This window comes from Anomaloglossus baeobatrachus, chromosome 2, assembly GCF_048569485.1.
Source record: "Anomaloglossus baeobatrachus isolate aAnoBae1 chromosome 2, aAnoBae1.hap1, whole genome shotgun sequence".
Taxonomy (NCBI): domain Eukaryota; kingdom Metazoa; phylum Chordata; class Amphibia; order Anura; family Aromobatidae; genus Anomaloglossus; species Anomaloglossus baeobatrachus.
In genome coordinates, this window is record NC_134354.1 from 510,605,654 (window position 1) to 510,624,286 (window position 18,633).

Here is an 18,633-nt window from a genome sequence, read left to right on the forward strand (position 1 = left end):
GTATCCTTAGTGTTGTGCAGCCGTCTGTAATGTGTGGCTAGAAGTAATATATTCTCCTGTTTATGTTGCAGGGCTCGAGTAATCATGATGGATAAACAGAAAAGGGAGTCCTCACCATTGTCCTCACCTGGTGGTAGAATTAATGTGGTAAGCATGGCCTGCGTCACTAAGGGTTTCTCCTCTATCAGACCCCTTATTGTGCCTCCTCGGGTCCAGCGCTGAGCCTCCGTTCAGTGTGTATTCCTTGGGTCTAGCGCTGAGCCTCCGTTCAGTGTCTATTCCTTGGGTCTAGTGCTGAGCCTCCGTTCAGTGTCTATTCCTTGGGTCTAGTGCTGAGCCTCCGTTCAGTGTCTATTCCTTGGGTCTAGTGCTGAGCCTCCGTTCAGTGTGTATTCCTTGGGTCTAGTGCTGAGCCTCCGTTCAGTGTCTATTCCTTGGGTCTAGTGCTGAGCCTCCGTTCAGTGTCTATTCCTTGGGTCTAGTGCTGAGCCTCCGTTCAGTGTCTATTCCTTGGGTCTAGCGCTGAGCCTCCGTTCAGTTCCTATTCCTTGGGTCTAGCGCTGAGCCTCCGTTCAGTGTCTATTCCTTGGGTCTAGCGCTGAGCCTCCGCTCAGTGTCTATTCCTTGGGTCTAGCGCTGAGCCTCTGTTCAGTGTCTATTCCTTGGGTCCAGTGCTGAGCCTCCGTTCAGTGTCTATTCCTTGGGTCTAGCGCTGAGCCTCCGTTCAGTGTCTATTCCTTGGGTCCAGCGCTGAGCCTCCGTTCAGTGTCTATTCCTTGGGTCCAGCGCTGAGCCTCTGTTCAGTGTCTATTCCTTGGGTCCAGCGCTGAGCCTTCGTTCAGTGTCTATTCCTTGGGTCCAGTGCTGAGCCTCCGTTCAGTGTCTATTCCTTGGGTCCAGTGCTGAGCCTCCGTTCAGTGTCTATTCCTTGGGTCCAGTGCTGAGCCTCCGTTCAGTGTCTATTCCTTGGGTCCAGCGCTGAGCCTCCGTTCAGTGTCTATTCCTTGGGTCCAGCGCTGAGCCTCTGTTCAGTGTCTATTCCTTGGGTCTAGCGCTGAGCCTCTGTTCAGTGTCTATTCCTTGGGTCCAGCGCTGAGCCTCCGTTCAGTGTCTATTCCTTGGGTCCAGCGCTGAGCTTCCGTTCAGTGTCTATTCCTTGGGTCCAGCGCTGAGCCTCCGTTCAGTGTCTATTCCTTGGGTCTAGCGCTGAGCCTCTGTTCAGTGTCTATTCCTTGGGTCCAGTGCTGAGCCTCCGTTCAGTGTCTATTCCTTGGGTCTAGCGCTGAGCCTCCGTTCAGTGTCTATTCCTTGGGTCTAGCGCTGAGCCTCTGTTCAGTGTCTATTCCTTGGGTCCAGTGCTGAGCCTCCGTTCAGTGTCTATTCCTTGGGTCTAGCGCTGAGCCTCCGTTCAGTGTCTATTCCTTGGGTCCAGCGCTGAGCCTCCGTTCAGTGTCTATTCCTTGGGTCCAGTGCTGAGCCTCCGTTCAGTGTCTATTCCTTGGGTCTAGCGCTGAGCCTCCGTTCAGTGTCTATTCCTTGGGTCCAGCGCTGAGCCTCCGTTCAGTGTCTATTCCTTGGGTCCAGCGCTGAGCCTCTGTTCAGTGTCTATTCCTTGGGTCCAGCGCTGAGCCTTCGTTCAGTGTCTATTCCTTGGGTCCAGTGCTGAGCCTCCGTTCAGTGTCTATTCCTTGGGTCCAGTGCTGAGCCTCCGTTCAGTGTCTATTCCTTGGGTCCAGTGCTGAGCCTCCGTTCAGTGTCTATTCCTTGGGTCCAGCGCTGAGCCTCCGTTCAGTGTCTATTCCTTGGGTCCAGCGCTGAGCCTCTGTTCAGTGTCTATTCCTTGGGTCTAGCGCTGAGCCTCTGTTCAGTGTCTATTCCTTGGGTCCAGCGCTGAGCCTCCGTTCAGTGTCTATTCCTTGGGTCCAGCGCTGAGCTTCCGTTCAGTGTCTATTCCTTGGGTCCAGCGCTGAGCCTCCGTTCAGTGTCTATTCCTTGGGTCTAGCGCTGAGCCGCCTTTCAGTGTCTATTCCTTGGGTCCAGTGCTGAGCCTCCGTTCAGTGTCTATTCCTTGGGTCCAGTGCTGAGCCTCCGTTCAGTGTCTATTCCTTGGGTCCAGCGCTGAGCCTCCGTTTAGTGTCTATTCCTTGGGTCCAGTGCTGAGCCTCCGTTCAGTGTCTATTCCTTGGGTCTAGCGCTGAGCCTCCGTTTAGTGTCTATTCCTTGGGTCCACCGCTGAGCCTCCGTTCAGTGTCTATTCCTTTGGTCCAGCGCTGAGCCTCCGTTCAGTGTCTATTCCTTGGGTCCAGAGCTGAGTCGCTGCCGCGGTGTGTATTTCTTTTGTCCAGCGCTGAGCCGCTGCCGCGGTGTATATTCCTTGGGTCCAGTTCTGAAGTCACATGGACTTAGTTGCAGCCACCAATCAGTAACAGCGCTGAGTGTCTTGTGCTGAATACATGATCAGGGCTCACTGATTGGCTGCAGCCATGTCCATGTGACCTCAGCACTGAACCCAAGGAATAGACATTGTGGCAGTTACAGAGGCTCAGCGCTGAATCCAAGGAATAGCCACTGGGGCAGCAGTGAAGGCTTTGCACTGGACCCGGAGAGGGTGAATAATATCAGTGTTTAGCTAGCAATGAGCTGTATATCGCAGGAAAGGTTTTCTGATAGGGGACAATCCTTCTAAGATTTGTGTAATCTGTTTTAATAATGTATTTTCTGTGTGACAGTTCTTTTGTACTGACAGTGCACATGGAGGTCATGACTGCAGTGAGAATTTTAAGTGGATCTATATTAGCCCGGACCGCACAATAAATATTGGACTATCTGACTAATAGATGCAATCACAGAATAAAACAGACTCCCAGTTATTGTAGCCTATGTAGTCATTACGAGCCCTTCCTGCTCCTCTTTCCACTTACCAGTAACTAAATCTAAAAAGATCTGTGGAGCCTCTGTTAGGAGTCTCAACACAGAAAATAGCCAGATATCTCTCCAGGAAGGACCTAGCCAAGGAGTGGCTTTTGTTAAGGAGACCACCATATTAAGTGGCCTATTTAGTCAATATCTAACTCTTTGACGAGTTTAAAGATATGACATGGTAAATACCAAGGCCAGGTATCCATCCACAGACAGCTGTTTCGGGGTATTGCCCCTCATCAGTGTGGAGTAGGATTCTGGACAGGTGGGAGCAATGCCTAGTAGACCAACAAGACAAAACAATCACTGATCTTGGGGAGACCAGCCAGAGAAAACACTGCTGGTAGCCAGTCTCCTTAAAAACAGCCACTCCTTGGCTAGGTCCTTCCAGAGGGATATCTGGCTATTTTCTGTGTCGAGGCTCCTAACTGAGGCTCCACGGATCTTTTTAGATTTGCATACTTCCCAGGGGGCAATGCACATAGGATTTCACTGTGTTGAGCGCCTTTGCCTGCAGTGTTTTCTCTAGTTGGTCTCCCCGAGATCAGTGATTGTTTTGTCACTTACCAGTTACTGACAGCATTGAGATGAACAGCTGTCCCTTCATGAATTTTGACAGATGTCCAATATGTGTTCAGTGATATCCCTATTAGCCAAAGAGCAAAATATTTTTGTGCATTTTATAAAGGTGTACACTGTCCCTATGTATTATATATTCCAGGGTAGGCTTTCCCCGTGGGTATTATATATAGTGTTTTCCCGAAAATAAGAAAGGGTCTTATATTATTTATGTTTTTTCTCCGAAAAATGTGCTGGGACTTATTTTCAGGGGATGTCTTATATTTTCCCATGAACAACAATCCATGTTTATTCTTTAACAAAATGTTACATTTATTAAAATATAAATCATGCCATCGCATTCTGGAACATCATTTTGTTAATCCTATTACTGGTTTAGATGCACATTTTTCTTTGTCGCTCTATTGGGAGACCCAGACAATTGGGTGTATAGGCTATGCCTCCGGAGGCCGCACAAAGTATTACACTAAAAAGTGTTAAGCCCCTCCCCTTCTGCCTATACACCCCCCGTGCTCCCACGGGCTCCTCAGTTTTTTGCTTTGTGCGAAGGAGGTCAGACACGCACGCACAGCTCCACAGATTGGTCAGCAGCAGCTGCTGACCATGTCGGATGGAAGAAAAGTGGGCCCATATAGGGCCCCCAGCATGCTCCCTTCTCACCCCACTCTTGTCGGCGGTGTTGTTAAGGTTGAGGTATCCATTGCGGGTACGGAGGCTGGAGCCCACATGCTGTTTTCCTTCCCCATCCCCCTCAGGGCTCTGGTGGAAGTGGGATCCTATCGGTCTCCAGGCACAGGAGACCGTGCTTCATCCACAACTCCTGTGGAGCCTGCTGGATAGGAGCCGGGTATCGTTCAGGGACATGGCCCTGCTACTTGGAGGTACTCTGTGTCCCCGTGGGGACCGCGCACAGCAACACTCCAGCTTGGCTGGGTGTGCTAGTGCACCGGGGACCGCGGCGCTGACCGTGTTAATATGTGCCATTACACACTCAGCGTTCCTGAGTGTGTTTATGTATAGGGACTGCCGCACTGACCGCTGCTGCCATGGAAAACACGGCGGCGCGGCTGGGACTTGTAGTGCGCCGGGGACTTCCACGCCGGCCGCGCTTTTACGGCGGCCGCGTTTATTACTAGAGTCCCCGGCTTTTTGCGGCCTAGTTTCCTTTCCTCCCGCCCACAGCCCTGTCAGGCAGGGGAAGGGCGGGACGCTGCACAGAACGAGCAGCACTGAGGGCTGGAGCATGCTTTGCATACTCCACTCCCCTCACTGTGCACAGTGCAGGCACCAGTTCCCGCTCTGTCTGGGTCACGCCCACGGCTCTCTCCTCTCCTCAGGACGCATTCCTGTCAGCTCCTCGGACGCTGCAGAGGGGGACAAAATCTGGGAGACCCAGGCAGGGACTCTGGTGACCGCATAACCGCTTTAAGCGGGTGGTAAGCAGCACCTGTGGTGCTAGCCCCATTGTGCAGTAGTGTAACATTATATGTTTATTTTACACCGTATAGTGCACAGTTGATTTCTGGCTATATACCCTATTGTGTTGCTCAGAGAAGATAATAGCATGGCGCCCACGAAAGGCAGGGGTGCCAAAACACAGGCTTATTATGTTGCCTGCGCCGCATGTACGACCCCGCTACCGGCAGGTTCCACTGACCCTCATTGTAGGCACTGTTCGGCCCCTGTGGCACTTACTCAGCCAGAGCCTCTGCTAGGGGGGGCCCAGGGGGAGCCACCTGCTAACACTGTTCAGGTGACAGGGACGGAGTTTGCAAAACTCTCTGAGACTATGGCTAAGATACTGGAAGCCTTGCAGTCCAGACCGGTATCTCAGCACAGGGACTCTGTTGATTCTTTGTTCCCTGGCCCACCTCAGCTGGACCAACAATGTCCTCCCGGGGTATCTCATGGATCCCAAGCTGAGGGTTCTGACACAGACCCCAGCCCCAGACCGACTAAGCGAGCTCGCTTAGATTTTCCCTCGACATCATCATATTGTTCAGGGTCTCAGCGAGGGGAATCGCTGGTTGATGACGCGGAAGTAGCTGATCAGGATTCTGATCCTGAGGCCGCTCTCAATCTTGATACTCCGGACGGGGACGCCATAGTGAACGACCTTATTGCGTCCATCAATCGTATGTTGGATATTTCTCCCTCAGCTCCTCCGGCGGAGGAGTCGGCTTCCCAGCAGGAGAAATTCCGTTTCAGGTTTCCAAAGCGTACACCGAGTATGTTTCTGGACCACTCTGATTTCAGAGAGGCAGTCCAGAATCACCATGCTTGTCCAGATAAGCGTTTTTCTAAGCGCCTTAAGGATGCACGTTATCCCTTTCCCCCTGACGTGGTCAAGGGTTGGACTCAGTGTCCCAAAGTGGATCCTCCAATCTCCAGACTGGCAGCTAGATCCATACTTGCAGTGGAAGATGGGGCTTCACTCAAAGATGCCACTGACAGGCAGATGGAGCTCTGGTTGAAATCCATCTATGAAGCTATCGGCGCTTCTTTTGCCCCAGCATTCGCAGCCGTATGGGCGCTACAAGCTATCTCAGCAGGTCAAGCGCAAATTGACGCAGCCACACGCACGTCCGCGCCACAGGTGGCGTCCATAACCACTCAGACGTCGGCATTTGCGTCTTACGCTATTAATGCTATCCTGGACTCTGCGAGCCGTACGGCGGTTGCAGCCGCCAATTCGGTGGTACTCCGCAGGGCCTTGTGGCTACGGGAATGGAAGGCAGATTCTGTTTCCAAAAAGCGCTTAACCAGTTTGCCAATTTCTGGCGAACGATTGTTTGGCGAGCGTTTGGATGAAATCATCAAACAATCCAAGGGAAAGGATACATCCTTACCCCAGCCCAAACCGAACATACCCCAACAGAGGAAGGGGCAGTCGAGGTTTCGGTCCTTTCGGGGCGCGGGCAGGTCCCAATTCTCCTCGTCCAAAAGGCCTCAGAAAGATCAAAGGAACTCTGATGCATGGCGGTCTAAGTCACGTCTTAAACAGACCACCGGAGGTGCCGCTACCAAAGCGGCTTCCTCATGACTTTCGGCATCCTCACTCCGCATCCTCGGTCGGTGGCAGGCTCTCCCGCTTTTGCGACACCTGGCTGCCACGGGTAAAAGACCGTTGGGTGAGAGACATTCTGTCTCACGGTTACAAGATAGAGTTCACCTCTCGTCCCCCGACTCGATTCTTCAGGTCATCTCCGCCTCCCGAGCGAGCCGAGGCTCTTCTGCAGGCGCTGGGCATTCTGAAGGCAGAAGGAGTGGTGGTCCTTGTTCCTCTTCAGCAACAGGGCCACGGTTTTTACTCCAACTTGTTTGTGGTCCCAAAGAAGGACGGGTCTTTCCGACCTGTCCTGGACCTGAAACTTCTCAACAAACACGTAAAGACCAGGCGGTTCCGGATGGAATCCCTCCGCTCCGTCATCGCCTCAATGTCCCAAGGAGATTTCCTTGCATCGATCGATATCAAAGATGCTTATCTCCACGTACCGATTGCTCCAGAGCACCAGCGCTTCTTGCGCTTCGCCATAGGGAACGAACACCTGCAGTTCGTGGCACTGCCGTTCGGCCTGGCAACAGCCCCACGGGTTTTCACCAAGGTTATGGCTACTGTAGTAGCGGTCCTCCACTCTCAGGGTCACTCGGTGATCCCGTACTTGGACGATCTGTTGATCAAGGCACCCTCTCTAGAGGCATGCCAACACAGCCTCGACGCTACCCTGGAGACTCTCCAGAGTTTCGGGTGGATCATCAATTTTCCAAAGTCAAATCTGACACCGGCCCAATCGCTGACATACCTTGGCATGGAGTTTCATACCCTCTCAGCGATAGTGAAGCTTCCGCTGATCAAGCAGCGGTCACTACAGACAGGGGTACAATCTCTCCTTCAAGGTCGGTCACACACCTTGAGGCGCCTCATGCACTTCCTGGGGAAGATGGTGGCAGCAATGGAGGCAGTTCCTTTCGCGCAGTTTCACCTGCGTCCTCTTCAATGTGACATCCTACGCAAATGGGACAGGAAGCCGACGTCCCTCGACAGGAACGTCTCCCTCTCGCAGGCGACCAAAGCTTCCCTTCGGTGGTGGCTTCTTCCCACTTCATTATCGAAAGGGAAATCCTTCCTACCCCCATCCTGGGAGGTGGTCACGACGGACGCGAGTCTGTCAGGGTGGGGAGCGGTTTTTCTCCACCACAGGGCTCAGGGTACGTGGACCCAGCAAGAGTCCTCGCTTCAGATCAATGTTCTGGAAATACGGGCAGTGTATCTTGCCCTGAAAGCGTTCCAGCAGTGGCTGGAAGGCAAGCAGATCAGAATTCAGTCAGACAATTCCACAGCGGTGGCATACATCAACCACCAAGGCGGCACACGCAGTCGGCAAGCCTTCCAGGAAGTCCGGCGGATTCTGCTGTGGGTGGAAGCCACGGCCTCCACCATCTCCGCAGTTCACATTCCAGGCGTGGAAAACTGGGAAGCAGATTATCTCAGTCGCCAGGGCATGGATGCAGGGGAATGGTCCCTTCACCCGGACGTGTTTCAGGAGATCTGTTGCCGCTGGGGGGTGCCGGACGTCGACCTCATGGCGTCCCGGCACAACAACAAGGTACCGGCGTTCATGGCACGGTCTCAAGATCCCAGAGCTCTGGCGGCAGACGCCTTAGTTCAGGATTGGTCGCAGTTTCAGCTCCCTTATGTGTTTCCTCCGCTGGCTCTGTTGCCCAGAGTGTTACGCAAGATCAGGGCCGACTGCCGCCGCGTCATCCTCGTCGCTCCAGACTGGCCGAGGCGGTCGTGGTACCCGGATCTGTGGCATCTCACGGTCGGCCAACCGTGGGCACTACCAGACCGACCAGACTTGCTATCTCAAGGGCCGTTTTTCCATCTGAATTCTGCGGCCCTCAACCTGACTGTGTGGCCATTGAGTCCTGGATCCTAGCGTCCTCAGGGTTATCTCAAGACGTCATTGCCACTATGAGACAAGCTAGGAAACCAACGTCCGCCAAGATCTACCACAGGACGTGGAAAATTTTCCTGTCATGGTGCTCTGCTCAGGGTATTTCTCCCTGGCCTTTTGCCTTGCCCACTTTTCTGTCCTTCCTTCAATCTGGACTGGAAAAGGGTTTGTCGCTCGGCTCCCTTAAGGGACAAGTCTCAGCGCTCTCTGTGTTTTTCCAGAAGCGCCTAGCCAGACTTCCACAGGTACGCACGTTCCTGCAGGGGGTTTGTCACATCGTCACTCCTTACAAGCGGCCGTTAGAACCCTGGGATCTGAACAGGGTGCTGATGGTTCTTCAGAAACCACCATTCGAGCCAATGAGGGATATTTCTCTCTCACGCCTTTCGCAGAAAGTGGTTTTTCTAGTAGCAGTCACTTCACTTCGCAGAGTGTCTGAGCTAGCTGCACTGTCATGCAAAGCTCCCTTCCTGGTGTTTCACCAGGACAAGGTGGTTCTGCGTCCGGTTCCGGAATTTCTCCCTAAGGTGGTATCCCCCTTTCATCTCAATCAGGATATCTCCTTACCTTCTTTTTATCCTCATCCAGTTCACCAATGTGAAAAGGATTTGCACTTGTTAGATCTGGTGAGAGCACTCAGACTCTACATTTCTCGTACGGCGCCCCTGCGCCGCTCGGATGCACTCTTTGTCCTTGTCGCTGGCCAGCGTAAAGGGTCACAGGCTTCCAAATCAACCCTGGCTCGGTGGATCAAGGAGCCAATTATCGAAGCTTACCGTTCGGCTGGGCTTCCGGTTCCCTCAGGGCTGAAGGCCCATTCTACCAGAGCCGTGGGCGCATCCTGGGCTTTGAGGCACCAGGCTACGGCTCAGCAGGTGTGTCAGGCGGCTACCTGGTCGAGCCTGCACACTTTCACGAAGCACTATCAGGTGCATACCTATGCTTCGGCGGATGCCAGCCTAGGTAGACGAGTCCTTCAGGCGGCGGTTGCCCACCTGTAGGAAGAGGCCGTTTTACGTCTCTCTTACGAGGTATTATTTTACCCACCCAGGGACTGCTTTTGGACGTCCCAATTGTCTGGGTCTCCCAATAGAGCGACAAAGAAGAAGGGAATTTTGTTTACTTACCGTAAATTCCTTTTCTTCTAGCTCTAATTGGGAGACCCAGCACCCGCCCCTGTTTTTTTGTGTACACATGTTGTTCATGTTGAATGGTTTCAGTTCTCCGATATTCCTTCGGATTGAAGTTACTTTAAACCAGTTTATAATTCTTTTTCCTCCTTCTTGCTTTTGCACCAAAACTGAGGAGCCCGTGGGAGCACGGGGGGTGTATAGGCAGAAGGGGAGGGGCTTAACACTTTTTAGTTTAATACTTTGTGCGGCCTCCGGAGGCATAGCCTATACACCCAATTGTCTGGGTCTCCCAATTAGAGCTAGAAGAAAAGGAATTTACGGTAAGTAAACAAAATTCCCTTCTTTTTTTCTTTATCTGATCTGCTATTCTCATGGTGCAGAACCAGTCCTATAGTGTTGGGATCATACCATACAAAGGTTTAAATTACCTGCTTATATTTATTATCTTCTATGTACTACCAAGTTTACCCCCCAAAAGAATCGCACTTACCAGACTCCAACAGATAGATTAGAGTTAGCAAGTGAATGGGATCTCACATAGAAATGTGTCCGTCAGGTCCCCTTGTGTTCTACAGCGGTTGGCTCCTCTGGTGACTGGAAGGAGTGTCACTCGCACTGAGTCATACTGATACCTGATCTGTTTGTGAGAGCTACTTTTCAATGCACCAGGAACAGTGAGGTCTCTGACAGCAACACAGGTCTTGTGAGAGCCCATTCACCATTGGCGCTTGGCAGCTGTAATTGTTTATATTGTGAGTGCAATATATTTTTTTTTTCTTTGGGGTGTGGGAGAAGGAGGGTGTTTTTTTTTTTTTGTTTTTTTTTTAACTTTTTTAGCTGTTTGGACATTTCCTTATGGATCCTCAACTATGGCTTATTTTTGGAGTAGTAATAATAACAATAATATTTATTCACTTATAGCGCTATTAATTCCATAGCTCTTTACATACATTGGCAACACTGTCCCCATTGGGGCTCACAATCTAAAGTCTCTATCTGTATGTCTTTGGAGTGTTGGAGGAAACCTGAGAACCGCAAGAGGCTGTCACCTGTGCTTGGCGTCCGTGTCGCGAAGGCCTTCCCCCCCCATCATGGTTGTAGTCCATGCCGGCGGAGGCCATCCCCGCGGTGGGCGTTCATGCCGGCGGAGGCCACCTAAAGTATACACCTTAAAACTTAGCAATAATGCCCCATCGATGGAGCAGACCAAATGAGGAAGAGCTGTTCTGGCGCCGTGAGGTGAAATAAAGAAGCAGGAGCGGTCCGTGACTGCTACAAACTAGCAGAGATCGGCGTCTGGCATCGCAGGCAGGTCATTAGCAATCACCTGCCTGTAAGTTCTTAGCGCTAATGGGAAAGTAAGCACTTCTCTGATAACCCCTTTAAGAATAGGGTCCAATTTCTGAATTTGCTACAAACTTTTCACCTGATTCATGCTACCCAAACTGTGGGCAGCATAAATCACAAAAACCAAAAACCTCTAAAACATAAAATTTATTTAAATATCATTAAAATAGTACAGTCAGTTACTTAAGACACACGAGGGGGCCATACCCATAAATAAGGTCACAGACTAATGTCAAAATGTGCATAGGAACACACGGTGAGATCCTAGGTTGGGCAGTGAGCGAGATTGAGTATGTGCAATGGTGTCACTGCTACTCACAAGACGGTAAGGCTGCACCGATATCTGGATGATCAGGGGACAGGGCCTGAAATTCCTTAGGGTTGCCCCTGCCTGTCAAAGGAGGTTAGTTTCACTTTACTGTTTTGGGTGCCCCTGTTCCTTGGCGGCTAGCCCTAGTGAGCCCCTACTGCTATACCATAGATCATAAGACCACCACCAAGTGCAAAGGTGCTGAAAATTGGTCACACAGTCATATGACCAACTCAAATGTAAGGGAGATACGTGTGGTCAGGATTCAGTCCCACATATAGATAAATATACCTGGCCTTGGAAATAATTCCCAGCCTAATCACACTGCCAAATAACTTACTCCAATACAGAGGGGACATGTATTGTTTAGGATTCAATACCACACATATAAACAATTGGGCCTATAGTGAAAGATCCCAGTCCTCATCCCAGTATCTTATATGCTGGGACAGTTGCTTAAAGGGAACCTGTCAACAGAAATTTTGCAATAAACCTAAAAGATTCCCTCTCTGCAGCTCCTGGGCTGCATTCTAGCAAGGTTCCTGTTGCTATTGTGCCCACTTTGAGACCAAAATAAATACTTTAAAGTCTTACCTTTTTGTATGCTAATCTTTTTTTATGTACACGGGGGCGGGCTCTCTTGCGTCCATTAGTTGCCCTCCTGCCGCTTTACGCCGTCCCCCATCGCTCATTTCCATAACTGAGGATGCGGCCCAGTGCTCCAGAGGTCCCCGCGCATGCCCAGTGCCACTCTCGCGGGAGTGAGCACTGTGCAGTGTGACCGCTGGTGACGTGATTGCGCAGGCGTGAGATTATGGGTGGCGCTGTGATTGTCATCAGCAAGTACCCGCCCATAATCTCATGCCCGCGCTTTTCACTCTGCTTCCAATGGTTATGCTGCTCCGCTCCTCCCATCTATTTCCTGCTTCAGGGAAAGATGGGTAAGAGGTGACGTGGGGTCATATGGCCAGCGCTTGCGCAGAATGGTGGAGGCAGAGGGGAAAGCGCGGGCACGAGATTATGGGCGGGAACTTGCTGATGACAATCACAGCGCCGCCCATAATCTCACGCCTGCGCAATCACTTCACCAGCGGTCACACTGTGCACAGTGCTCTGTCCCGGGAGAGTGGCACTGTGCATGCGCGAGACCTCGGGAGCACTTGGCGGCGTCCTTAGTTATGGAAATGAGCGATGGGGGACGGCGTAAAGCGGCAGGAGGGCGACTAACGGACGCAAGACAGCCCGCCCCTGTGTACATAAAAAAAGATTAGCATACAAAAAGGTAAGACTTTCTAAAATCTTTATTTTGGTCTCAAAGGGGGCACAATAGAAACAGGAACCTTGCTAGAATGCAGCCCAGAAGCTGCAGAGGGGGAATCTTTTAGGTTTTGGGCGAAATTTCTGCTGACAGGATCCCTTTAATCCCATCTCTGAAACTTTGAAAATTCTGTCGAAGACAATAGCCAGACTAGACTAGTCCCTTCCCAGATGGCTTTTCATAGCATTGCTATAGGTGGGTGACAGGTCTGTTGCTGCACTGGGAGAATCTTTAAAGTATAGCTTCTCTGAAAAGCTGGAGTCTCTGATAAATTCTGCCTGCGGTTTAGGTATGAGCCATTACATTGACATTAGAGGATTGGTGAATGATAATCTTTGAGTGGAGGAATGGGACCTGATCGCTTACTGATAGAGAAGTAAATAATACAAACCGATAAACTGGAAATTTCCCAACTTATATACAATTATAGTGCTGATAATGTTCATATAACTCCAGAATAAATATACCCTTATCACTAGCATCACTTGGGAATAACAGGTAAACGAGACAGGCCCATAACAACACCCACTACGTCTAAATATAACCCTTTTAGAGAATTAATCACCAGGATTTTCGTATATAAGCTAAAGCCAGTGCTATACTGGCACTATCAGGCTGATTCTATACATACCTGTAGTGGTCAGCTCGGATGTTTAGGTTTTGAAATCCAAGAAAGTAAAGTTTATAAAATCAACAGCTACTTGAGTGACAGCAGCTGAGGATCAGATAATAGGTGGGGGGGGGGGTAATAGTTATCCCCTCCCCCGTTAGACTTAGCATAAGTATTATACAATAGTTGAGTGTAGAATGTACGGGGCCCTGACAGGTTAGTGGGTGTGGTGATGTTTCTTCCTGTCCACTATAATCATGCTCCACCCCTCTCCCTCCCCCATCGACTCTATACCCACATGGCCTTGGGAAGACAATGTTTATTCCGTCTGGAAACGTTGGGCTGCATTTGAACACGTCCCATCACATGACAAGTTAGGTCATACCTGCCAGGAGCTTGTACATTCTAGCATCTATCATTATACAATCGATTTTAATTTTTGACTTGCAGGACCTGTGCTGAGGTCATACCCATGTGACCAGAAGGGGTGTGGCCTAGCCAACAAAGCTGATACCAGGAAGCAACATTTTTCTATCAGCTTTGTTGGCTAGGCCCCACCCCTTCTGGTCACATGGTTATGACCTCAGCACAGGTCCTGTAAGTCAAGAATTAATTTGATTGTATAATACTTATGCTACTTCTAACAGGGGGAGGGGATAACTATGAATACCCCCAGATATTATCTGCTCCTCAGCTGCTGTCACTCAAGAAGCTGCTTGTTTTATAAACTTTTATTTCTTGGATTTCAAAACTTATACATCCGAGCTGACCACTACAGGTATGTATAGACTCAGCCTGATAGTGCCAGTATAGCACTGGCTTTAGCTTATATACAAACATCCTGGTGATTGGAGCCCTTTAAACTTGGATCCTAGTGTTTCTTTCATTAGTTAGTTAATTTATGAATGTATCAATTTGTGTGTTATTTTGAACATAATTTATGCTTTTTAGGTGTAGCCAATATTTTTAAATGTTGCCAGGTAGCCTACATTTACCTATACTGACCATCAACACTACCTGGGATCTGTTTGCGATCTTTCTTATCTTGCACTGCTTGCTAATGGTCTAAGAGATATACATATAATAAAAATGTATGTATGTATATGTATATATATATATATATATATATATATATATATATATATATATATATATATATATATATATATATATATGTGTGTGTATACGTTACACACAACGTTTTGAGAGCTGGACGCTTACATCATATACAGTATATTATGTGTATTATAATACAGTGTATTATAATATTATTTATTTATTTTTTTCTATAGATGTCGGGTATTTTGTAGGCTACTGCACTTTTTCTGTAGCGCCAGTTATAGTCAGCGCCCCTTTCTTTCTTTCATTCATTTACAGTTATTTTAATGAAATTTTGATTTTGATTTTTCACAGTTTAAGATTCCAAAGAAAAAAGCTGATGATTGGTGTGAAGAAGTTCAAGCAACTTCACCTTTAACTAGGCTCGGCAAAACTGATATCAGAAATGTCACTGTCCGAAAGGTAAGGCATGTCTGCAATTAATATTTCTTATTTTAGAGTTGAAGAAAATGAATCTTTCTTTTGTAGAAATAAGTATACTTTGTGTTCTTTAACTGTTGGTCGACCACCCATTGACATAAATTGTTTACCGGTCTGCATGTAAATCTGTGTTGACCTTTTAGAACATGGTTGCAGAGTCAGCAGCTGCATGGTGATCGTGCAGCTATCAGAGATGGTAAGAGATTCCCAATAAAGAAAACCGAGAGTTTCTTACCATCGCAGTCTTTCTGATGAGCGTATGCATAGCTCTGAACAAGTGCGGTATATATGAAGCCAGCTATTGTGATCATCAGTTGATGGGAGGTAGCAGGAGCATAGTAGTCTCATATCAGCTCTGAGATGGAAGAAGCTGAATTAGTCTTATAACTGTGGCTAAAATAGCAGCCCCAGTTACAGGGAAAATCTGATCTATAAGAATCATATTTACGTAAATGCTGAAATGCTCTCCAAAAGTCTTTTAGGACTTTATGAGGGCACAATGTGTGATATGAAAAAATAAATATAAAGCAGGAAAAAAATATTAGAACTACATTTCTTATTAGAATGTCTTTACAAGTCTGAATTGTGGTTTCCAGCCCCACACCCATGAAAGTGAAAAACACATCTGGTACATTAACTTAGTTGCTACTGAAAGGGTAGCACAATATAGAATGGTCCTTTTTCTCTAGTCCCTTCCACGACAGCATAGGAGGTTGTCTCTCCACGCCCTAATTGGGACAGGAAGTTCAAGAGGTTTAAAAGGACCCTCCCACCTCCTATAGCCAGTGTCTTTCCTGTCCCCATGGGGCATGGAGAGGTTTTTATTTTCTCCTATGCTGTGGTGGCCGGCGAACTACAGTATAATATTTTTTTTTTTTTCTTCCCCTGTTACCTTAAGCCGGACAGCATCGGTCGGGCCTTCACCGCTCCTCCCTTGCTGTTCCCTCACGCTGTGGGGGACCGCTGCTCCAGCCTTCCGGAACCTCCTCTGGGGTGATGCAGGCTGTTGAGCTCCCCGGCCGGCGTCCTCCCTGAGCCGCCGGCCGCTTCCTGCATGCACGCTGCCGGAGCGATCCGGAAGTGCTCCCGGGGGCGGGACTTCCGGTCTTGCGAACTTCCGGTTGAGCGCTTCCGGTTTGCGGAGGCAGCGTGGAGGACACGCCGCCGCTGACACGGCCTGTCGGGGACCTGCTGCAGGAGGCGGGGAACATTACCAGTCGCTGGGGGGGGGCAGGCCTTTCCACAGGAAGGCTGCCCGGAAGGCATCAGAACCACGGTAAGGTTTCTTCTGTGTGCACTGTCAGGTCTTCCTCTGCTTCTGCAGAGCCCAGCGTTTCCCCTGCTTCAGTAAGAGGCTGAGGGACGGTCCCTTATGCCTGGTATCAGGCTGACTTGGTGAGTGGTTTCCAGGAGGATGTGCCTGCTGGTATTTGTGTCAAGTCTGACAAGTGTGCAACGGAAACTTTGCCAGCAGTGTACGTCTGTCCCTTCCATGGGCTACTGGGAGTTGAATCTCAGTGGACACTCCTGGATATTGCTGTATCAGGATATGGGCTGATGCCTGGTCTGATGACGCCTCTCTGTTCCGTTGAGTGGAGAGGGCAGGCATCGTGTATATAGACACCGTCCCTTGTGCCAAGCTACGGTCCATGTTGATACAGGAGCTTCAGGCCTCGCTGGCCTCCCTCCCTGCTGCTGACCCTTCTGCCACAAAACAGTTACCTCCAGTCGTCTGATCCTGAGGCTGATTCCGCCTCGGTGGGTCCCGATAAAGGTTTTCCTCCGGGAGGCCTGACCGGTCTTTTCTTTTTCCCTGAGATGATTGGGGGATCTTAATGGAGCAGTTGGGTGCACTATGGGGTTGGAGGATGAGTAGGTCCTCCCCTCCGTTCAGGGCGAAATATTCGCGGACCTGAAAACCACTGGGCATGCTACTGTCCTGGATCTTCTCTCTAGAATGGGATTTCCTTGAGGAGCTTTCTGGAGTGTCCTCTGACACAGTTTCCCCTGGAGAGTTCTGGGTTGCTTTGGGAGATTCCCATGCAGGTGGCCAAGGTCGCTCTACAAACGGCACTCCCCCTTGCGGACGATTACCAGCTTGGGAATCTGATCGTTAGGTCAGGAGTCTCAGGAAGAAGTCCTAGGAGGCTTCGTCGTCTCCCATCGGGCCCATACTGCCTCCTCTTCGGTCCCCCTGTCCCTCCTTCGCAGGCTCGACCAGTGGAGGCTCATTTCCTGGGGTGCTCCTAGGGTTGAGTACTGGAATCCCTTCCCTTACTTAGGAAGGCAACTAGTTTGACAGGTACCTCTGTGTAGTCAGTCCGCCTGGCTGCCAGGACCTCAGTCTTGTCTAACTCGGACAGACGAGCTCTAGGCTAAGGCTTGGAGTAGGGACTCTCCTTCCACACTGCGGATTGCTCCCGTCTGTTTCAGGGTTGGGCCTGCCCTGGATGATATTCTGGACAGGGCGACTGATCGTCAGGCCAACCGGATACACCCTCCAGGCAACGGTCATTTCGTCCCTCGATACCTCGGGCCTCCCAGCCCAAGGGGTGAGGTGAGTCTGACCGTGGGAACTACCCTTTGGGTGAGGGGAGTACTTTTCTCATCCCTTCCCATCCACAAAGTCCTCAGCATGACGAACAGTGTGTCGGCTCGGGTGGGGAGACGGCTCTCTGCCTTTCTTCCCCAGTGGCGGGCCTTCTCCGCCTGGCCAGGGGTCCTACAAGCTCTTCTCAGAGGGTCTATTGGTCTCTTCCCCCAACCAACCCCCCCCCCCCCCCCCCCCGGCCTCCGCGACACACCATCTGGAGACGTCCGTTTTTTTTCATCTATCTGAGGCGTCTAATTCCAGCGGGTCAGATGCCGTCGTTTCATGCATGGAGTCTGGGAACTCTGTTGTTCCCCTGCTCGGTCTCCGCCACCTGTTGGCCTCGATTGCCCTGAGGGACGCCTAGTTCCATGTGCCCTTCCATCCTTGTCTCCGGCAGTACCTCAAAATTGCGGTTCTGCACGGAGGGGCCATGCTTCATTTCCACTTACAGATACTTCCCTTCGGGTTCTTCTCGGCTCCAAGGCTCTTTCAAGGATCAGGGTTGAGGTGGTCACCTTCCTCCGTTGCAGAGTTGGCCTCATCCTGACAGGCATCCTTCCCCCAGAGGATCACAGAATGACGCTGCTGGCCAAACTCTCTATGTTCATAGACAAGCGCGCCCGACCCTTCGAGGCGCTATATCGGCCCTGGGTTTATGACGTCCTGCATTCCCTCAGTCTTGTGGGCTCCGGCCCACTCTTGTTGTCTATGGGATCATATCCTGGTTCATTGGGTCGGACTCCCTTCCTTCCTGAACTCCGGTTTCGCCTGTCGGCACCCGTCTTCTCGTCCCTTCTCTGGTGTGTCCCTACAACCTGATGGTTGGGGTTGCCTGGACCCGGTCACCCCTGGTTACACTGGCAGCCGGTGCCAGCCAGAGGGGCTGGGGGGCTATGGTGGACGACTATCAGTTCAGGGGGGCTGGAGCCCTTAGGTCGGCACCCAGTCCTCCAACTACCGGGAACTCGGGGTGGTCGGAGAAGCCCTCCTCGCTGCCCAGGATCCCATCCGGGACACTCATGTCCAGGTCTACTGGGACAATGGCTCCACAGTGGCACATCTCCGCCATCAGGGCAGTACTAGGTCGGCGCCCTGAAGTCTGTGTCCTCCCGGATCTTCCACTGGGCAGGGCAGTCCCTGCTGTCCCTTTCTGCAGTCCATCTACAAGGGTCCCTACACCTTCCAGCAGACTTCCTGAGTCGTCAGGATGTTCACCCAGAGGAGTGGAGTCTGGCCCAAGCGGTGTTCTGCTCTCTGGTGGCAAGGTGGGGTACTCCAGAGGTGGACCTCTTTGCTTCAGCAGGAACTCGCCAGGTCGCAACATTGT

The 18,633-nt window shown here is 50.6% G+C and overlaps 1 protein-coding gene across 2 annotated transcripts in view; it reads left to right on the forward strand.

The window, feature by feature from the left end:
* Window positions 1-18,633, forward strand: part of SENP7 (SUMO specific peptidase 7) — a 168,422-nt gene that overhangs the window by 385 nt on the left and 149,404 nt on the right. For both annotated transcript variants that reach the window (XM_075336527.1, XM_075336528.1), the window contains exons 2-3: window positions 72-147; window positions 14,588-14,695. In XM_075336527.1, coding sequence (XP_075192642.1) covers window positions 85-147; window positions 14,588-14,695 — 171 coding nt within the window. In that variant the 5' untranslated portion in view covers window positions 72-84. The remainder of the gene's footprint in view (window positions 1-71; window positions 148-14,587; window positions 14,696-18,633) is intronic.